A 7,970-nucleotide genomic window follows, 5' to 3' on the forward strand; every position below is an offset into this window, starting at 1 on the left:
TTCAAGAGCATTGTCAATATCAGTTTTAGTTTCTAAAGAAATGTTAACATCAAGATTAAAGTCAACATACGTTTCATATATACTCCAGTCGGCTCGTAAATAATTGAAAGTGGAGCTGATAGGATTGAGAATCGCTTCTTGCGATATTTGAAATGTAACAGGGACATGATCAGAATCAAAATCAGCATGAGTAACTAATTGGCTACAAAGATGACTAGAGTCGGTTAAGACCAAGTCAATCGTAGATGGATTTCTAGAAGAGGAAAAACATGTAGGGCTATCAGGGTATTGAATTGAGAAATATCCTGAAGAGCACTCATCAAATAAAATTTTGCCGTTGGAATTACTTTGAGAATTATTCCATGACCGATGTTTGGCATTAAAGTCACCAATGACAAAAAATTTTGACTTATTGCGAGTTAATTTTCGCAAGTCAGTTTGAAGCCAATTAACTTGCTGTCCAGAGCATTGAAAAGGCAAATAGGCAGCTATGAAAGTATATTTACCAAACTGTGTTTCAACAGAAACACCTAAAGTTTCAAAAACTTTAGTTTCAAATGACGAAAACAGTTGATGTTTTATACGCCTATGAATGATGATTGCAACTCCCCCACATGCCCCATCAAGTCGATCATTACGATAAACAAAAAAGTTAGGATCTTTTTTAAATTTGGATCCAGGTTTTAAATAAGTTTCGGTAATAACTGCTATATGCACGTTATTAGCTGTAAGAAAATTAAACAGCTCGTCCTCTTTACCATTCAGAGAACGAGCATTCCAATTTAAAATATTTAAATTATTATTTGGATCCATTAGAAAAACGTAATCCAATAACAATTTGATTTGTAAATTTTACACCTACTTGGACTGCTTCAGTCATAGTGGTGGCTTTGAACATTGCATCAATCATTAGATTCAATTGTTCAGTTAGAAAATTAAAATCAGAGGCAGACATATCATCTGATGATTTCCCATTGGAATTTTCGGTAGACGAAGAAGCGGGGTAGGAGTTACCTGTGGCGGTAGGGTTTTTTCCATTTGATTTGAAACAAGTAGAATGGGTACTCATGGAACGAACAGGGGAAGAGTTCAAATTACCTGCTACGATATCGGCAAAGGATTTACCGTGGGTAGATACATTCGAAATTGAAAGATTCGAACGGCTACCCGACGGATTAAAATTTGTTTGTGAATGAGCATGATTATGATCTTCCTGGTGGGTATGATTCCTAATCAAGCGATCGTTAACTGAAAAATGAGCATTGTTCAATACTCTACCAGGCAAATTCCGGAAACGACCGTTATCGTAACGGATATTATCCTTCATCTGCTTGGCACGAGCCTCAACGACTCTTTTGCGTGAAATGCATTCCCAAAAGTTAGCTTTGTGAGGGCCCTTGCAATTGGCGCATTGAAATTTTCTGGTATCTTCTTTCACAGGACAGTCGTCCTTAGCGTGAGAAGAACCTCCGCAAATCATGCATTTAGCATCCATGCGACAATTTTTTGTACCATGACCCCACTTTTGGCACCGACGGCACTGAGTGGGGTTCTGGTAATTTCCTCCAGGTTTCTGGAAATGTTCCCACGTCACACGGACATCGAACATAAGTTTAGCTTTTTCTAAAGCTTTAATATTATTTAGTTCTTTTTTGTTAAAGTGAACTAAATAATATTCTTGAGAAAGCCCTTTCCGAACAATGCCAGATTGGGTTCTCCTTTTAATAATGATTACTTGGACTGGGGAAAATCCAAGTAAATCATTTATTCCATTTTTGATCTCTTCAGGTGACTTATAGTCACTTGAGAGACCTTTCAAGACGACTTTGAACAAACGTTCAGTTTTGTCGTCATAAGTAAAAAATTTGTGCTTCTTCTCTTCAAGATATCTGAGAAGAAGTTCGCGATCTTTAAGAGTTTCCGGCAAAACGCGACAGTCTCCTTTCTTTGCGATTTGGAAGGAAACCTTGATTCCCCTAATGGAGTTCAAGATCTCCTGCCTAAATCCCCCAAATTCGGAACAACTGACCACGATAGGCGGCACTCTTTGCTTCCTCACTTGAATCAAAGAGCCTGGGCTAGAGGCTGCTTCGATTTGGTGTTCGGAAAATTTGTCTAGAGCATCGAACTGATTGCTCATTTCAATACAATTATTCATTTCACCCTTGGAAGAAACTTCGCATTCCGGGGAAGCGTCCTTTCTTCCATTCTTGCCACGTGTAGTGACAGTTTTAAAACCCACTTTTTTGGAAGGAAGTAGTGAATTCAGAGATTCACCCTTCCTTTTGTTAGTTGTTGATACCATGTTTAGTTAATAAACGAGAGAGACGTGACCTTCGAGAGGTTTTTTCCCTAGACGGTGTCCAAGAAGGATTACCACCGCTAGCTTTCGCCAACGGGTCCAACGAAAAATCGAAGGCACGGGTCCAAACAAGGATCGTAAAGGGATCAATAGTAGAAAAAATAGTACTGAAAAGTACTGTTTAAGTAGCACTGAAAAGTACCGTTTTTAATTTTAGCACTGAAAAGTACTGTTTGTGTAGCACTGAAAAGTACTGTTTTATTGCTTTAGGTAGTTTTTAAGAAAACTTCCAAGAGCAGAGAGAATTCGTGTACGCACAGCACGAAGGTACGATGCGCACTGAAATTTGAAAAGTTATTCAACCGCAATCTGCGGCGTTGTTCTAGAGGAAATTCAAGCTGAATTATTTACCCGATTATATTTTATGAAGATTCTTAGAAGAATATTCTCAGAAATTCTTCTGAATAGTATTAAAGATCCTATAAAACGATCGAAAAAGTTCCAGAGCAATGTCTTGGAATTGCAATGTGTCTTTTGAGAAAATTAATATCAAGATAAGGCCCTGTAGAAGAATTATTAAAAAATGCTTTGAAAAGTTTTACATGACCTTAAAAAAGTATTAAAATATATTATGGGGAAACTCATGGAAAAATCTTAAAATATCTTAGTAGAAAATACCAGATAATTCACAAAGAAAACTCTGGTGAATGTGTCGGTAGAATCTGTGGAAGAACCCGAATGAAAAGATAAAAAAAAAAATAAAAAAAAATCCTTCAAAGAACTACCCTAAAAATCATAGAAGAGTTCCTCATAATAATATCGAGAGAATCGCTGGTATTTATTACTGGAATTACTAAATGAATAAGAGAAACCCTCATAGACAAGTTTCTATTGAAAAATGTCTTTAATTTCCTGAACATTTTTTGTAGCAATAGAGGGGTTCTCTCATGAGGAATTTAAGAAAAGTTGATGTATGATTATTTATTTACTTTTGAAATATATAAATTTATGAATTTATGAAAATTGAAATATATAAATATTAAATATTCAAATTAATTCATTATCAACTGCTGGGAAACCACTAGCATATAAGAACACGCTACCATCCTATAGAAATTTCTGAAAATAATTGGGATGGATTTCGTGTGAGAATTAATGCAGAAATTGCCTTGCAAATTCCTGGGTGAATTCCCAGATAAAAATAAGAAGGATTTTACATATAAAATTTTCCAGAAATACTACCCAAAACTTAAAATAAAGTTTGTTATATTTTTGACGGTTCATACATAGGAGCTTCGTCTTCTTCATCGCATTATTTTATGGAGAGTGAAGCATAATCATAAAATGGGGCATTTTTCAACGGTAAATGAAATTACCGGATAATTGCCGATTTTTTCAACCGGTGATTTGAAATTTACAGCTTTACACGATTTTCCAGTTCACTGTTCACCCTGGTATATATTATGAATCAATGGATTACATGCAGTGCTGATTCTCCTATTCCTATTCGAAAAAATGGCGCTGGCTTCTATGCACAAAAAGCATCTAACAGTAAACTGGTTTAAAAAATGTATGGGAAAAAAGCCTTTTGATTTTTTTCTCCCGTTTGAAAACGAAACTGGGAAAACTATTTGGTACCGGCCATGCACAATGATAACAGCTATAACGTCTACCAAATTTTTTTTTTAATAAAAAGTTTACCGAAATAAAAATGTCAATGCAGGTAATCAATTGAACAAAAAAAATCAAAACCCCCAAACGCATTTTCTGGATACGCCACTGTCCTGAGTATTTATGAAATATTACGCTTTCAAACATTTCTGAAGGAATCTCTAAAGCCTACGATAAATATTTAAGGATTCTTGAAAAAACTTTTGTTAAAATTTCTGGAAGAACTGTTGGAAAAACTTCAGGAAAAAGAACCGAAGAAACCTCAAGAGGAATTCCTGTAGCAGTTTCAGAAGAAATTCTTTGAAGTTTTCCTGGATAAAATTTTGTCCGAAACTTTCGATGAATGTTTGGGTGAGTTTATAATTTAACAGGACTACAATTCACTCAAAATATAAGCTTCAAGATGTTACATTTTTTTGCCATGACATTTTGAGTCTTTGAAGAACTTCTTGACAAATTAGTAATGGTTTTTTGTTTAAAAAACTCTCATAAATGAATATTTGGTGGAATTTATGAAGAGGTTTCTGAGAAATTTTCAGAGGAACCACTAATGTTTTGCGAGATTGACACGTCGTAATATTACCGCAATACTTCTCTTAACAACTTCAACAAGAATTCTTGATACTTTGTGGAACTCCTGAACGGATTTCAATATACATAGAGAAATCTCCTTGGTAGATTTCTACGTTAGTCTGTGATATAGGTATACTAATCCTCTTTCGAATCCTTTTTACCAAAGTCAATTTGGTTGCCTACTTTTTGAGAATAAAGTACTTTCCTGATGTAACCCGCGCCCTGCCCTTTGCAGGGTTAATAATAAGATTTTCTCTATCAATTATTTCATACACTTCCAGAACCACTGGTAATTACCAACCTAACTCGGATTCTTCAAATCGACCTACATCTGAAGCAAAGAAAAATCATGATCAGGAACAGGAAGAACTGGAGCAAGTGCTTGAGGAAGAAATTCTTGAGGAAGAAGTGTTGGTGGATCTGGACAGCAGTGCGAAAACTCCAAGAAAGCGCAAATCGACGAATCCAATTAACCAAGACATTGATGAAAGAATTCAAAGTATTCTGGCCAAAGCAGAGTCAAGTATCAGTCAGCCAAAACCGGCACGTCATGCGACATTCTGTTCGTACTTAACAGAACGAATGGAGATGTTACCATTGGCAGTGGCACGCGAACTTGAGGTGGAATTTACATGCCGTGTGAATTCCCTCATAAGTTTGCATGACGAAGAATTTAATCATGACCAAAGCATGTAAACTACATTGAATAAAATAAAGAGCTTGTAGATTGACAACACAAAAGACCGAATTAACTTCTTTTTTTAACTTTTCTCTGCTCCCTGGGCATAAAGTATCATTGTACCTAAACCACAAGATACACATTCATGCATTGGCGGGCAAAGCTCTCAGTTAACAACTGTGAAAGTGCTCAAAGAACACTAAGCTGAGATGCAGGCCCTATCCCAGTGAGGATGTAATGCCAGAAAGAAGAAGAAGAAGCATCCATGAAACTTTCGTCTGAAAATTCAACGTTTTCTCATAGTTTTCCATTCACTGTAAAACAACTCAGTATACGCTTGCTTTATTCCGATTGCAAATAGTTTTTTTATTATTTATTTTTAATTAACTTTATAATAAAATATTATTTGCGAAAAGGTATTGTGCCAAGGAATCCCGTACTTCATAAGCACTGCGAGGTGCATTATTCCCACGTTGCACAAAATTGTTTTCTACGCTGTTGAGAGGTTCCGCTGTTAACCGCCAGTCTCCAGGCACAATGATTTCACCATGGCTTCCAATTTGGTCAGTGTAACCCGGAGGAGCATACTGGGTTTCATTTGTAGCCTTCACGAAATTGTGAAGAACCAGTGTGGCCTTAACCAAATTATCGGCTGCTTCAGGGTGCAGGTATAATGGCGATAGTAGAATGCGCCACCGAGAAACCAAAATGCCGAAGGCATTTTCAATCACCCTTCTGGCACGTGACAGCCTGTAATTAAAATGTTCTTGCACGGCAGGTAGGTTACGTCCTGGATACGGCCTCATTAGATTGGTTTTGAGGGGAAATGCGGCGTCCCCGACTATGAAGTAGGGCATAAGCTGTCCATTTGGAAGAGCCGTGGCTTGAGGTAGCCCCAAGCGGCCTTGCAACAAACGGCGACCGAATTCACTCGAGCTGAAGACACTGCTGTCGGCGTTTCCTCCGTATGCTCCAACATCCACCGCTACAAAGTTGTAGTTTGCGTCGCACATTCCCATAAGTACGATAGAATGCTGTTTTTTATAGTTGAAGTACAGCGATCCGGAATTTGGAGGGCAACGTATCGGAATATGTTTTCCATCCACCGCGGCGCAGCAGTGAGGAAGGTTCCACTTGGTTTCGAATTCATCGCTACACTGCTTCCACTTATCCTCAGTGACTTCGGGCATGAACGTCTCGTGTAGCTCATCCCATAAAACTTTCGTTACCTCTTGCGTCACTTCTCTGACCGTTGTTACCCCCATCCTGAACAATCGGGAAATTTCAAAAACACTCGATCCGTGAGCCAAGTACCTATAGTAGAAACAAAAATGTTAATTAGGCTAATAACTTTATTTGCATCGATCTTGATGAAGCTTTTTATGATAGTACCGGATGGTCACCATCTACCGTACATTTCACAGGATTTAAGGTGAAAGGAGACTGCGTTTACCTAGCAAATACAAAGTTTTGCCGACTCTTGGATTTAGGAGAAAAATCTGTTTTCGCGCGTCAAATTTTCCGATTTTAAATTTTTGAGGGTAATATTTAAGAAAGTTAAGTTGCGATATAACGCCATAAATAGACCTATTTTAAATTTATATCCGGCTTTAGGTCCGTCCTGCGAAATACCAAGGCATAAAGAACTTCCAATCATCGGTATACTTACATTAGTGTCAGGAACAGCCGACATGCCGGTTTTATGGGTTCGCGAATCGAATACTTCCGCAGTCGGTGCTTAATGCGATCCAACAGGATGTCAAACACGTGAGGGGACATTCGTGTGCATTTGAAGAAATATTCCGGGTCCTCCCTTCTCATCAACGGGTACGCTGTTTCAAAAAATCCTTCCGAGGAACGGGTCTGGTTCGAAGGTCGTACCCACCATCTTCGTTCGGATGCAGGATTCAAATCCTCACGAAGCTGCTGCAGCTCTCGCACAGCTTGCACCATTTTAACAACTTGGACCGCTCTTAATATATTCGCCATCAAATTTTTGCGGATATTTGTTTAAAATTCGCCAAAATATGAATTTCACTACGCGAAAACCAGATCCGAAAGATGAGAACACCACAAAATGTAAACAATCCGCACGAGCGAACAACCGTCAAATCCGCAATCATTGCGTTTTGAAATGCGGCAGTGTTGCGGATTTTCTTTTAGTACAAACCGCAACGGTGCCGCATTCCGTTGCCGGCCCCATTGCGTTTCCCGCTTTAGAGGAAAACAATATGCACTCAGTCTCGAAAAACACCCAGAAACCGGGTGTAAATTTTTCAAATTAGGTAATATTTCCATATGCATTTTGATGAGTCTGGAAAGCGTGTGCAAGTTTCTTTGAGGAAAACAAAAACAAACTGTGTATGACGAGCGTATGCTAGTCTACGTGTGTTCAAATGTCACTAAGCTCTATGGACCATGGACCAATGCACGAGTTCACTATTTGACGTTTTAGCGGTGCCGTGTTATTTATGTGACCATGGAAACCAGTGAATTCGGCACCGCTCAAACGTCAAATTAGTGAACTCGTGCATTGATCCATTGCATGGGTTCACTATTTCTCGAAAACTTATTCAAACAGACTCAAGTCAAAAAAGTATACAAACTTACTTTATCGATTCTACGTGTTTCGCAGACGAAATTCTACACATTTTTCTCTAAACCAACTCGATTTTTCACTTTTAGAACGTTTACTTTCCGGAATTACAAAACGACGAAAGTAAGATTTTCAACTTTCGCTACCTA

The 7,970-nt window shown here is 38.0% G+C and overlaps 1 protein-coding gene across 1 annotated transcript; it reads right to left on the reverse strand.

Annotated features, from left to right (window-relative positions):
• Window positions 1-5,614: 5,614 nt before the first annotated feature.
• On the reverse strand, window positions 5,615-7,178 carry LOC110678146 (protein ALP1-like). Its single transcript, XM_021850759.1, has 2 exons — window positions 6,895-7,178; window positions 5,615-6,539 (listed from the first exon to the last, which is right to left on the reverse strand). The coding sequence occupies exons 1-2, from the start codon at window positions 7,176-7,178 to the stop codon at window positions 5,615-5,617; spliced, it is 1,209 nt and encodes a 402-aa protein (XP_021706451.1).
• Between the last annotated feature and the right edge of the window lie 792 nt (window positions 7,179-7,970).

This window comes from Aedes aegypti, chromosome 3 (assembly GCF_002204515.2).
Source record: "Aedes aegypti strain LVP_AGWG chromosome 3, AaegL5.0 Primary Assembly, whole genome shotgun sequence".
In the NCBI taxonomy this organism is placed as follows: domain Eukaryota; kingdom Metazoa; phylum Arthropoda; class Insecta; order Diptera; family Culicidae; genus Aedes; species Aedes aegypti.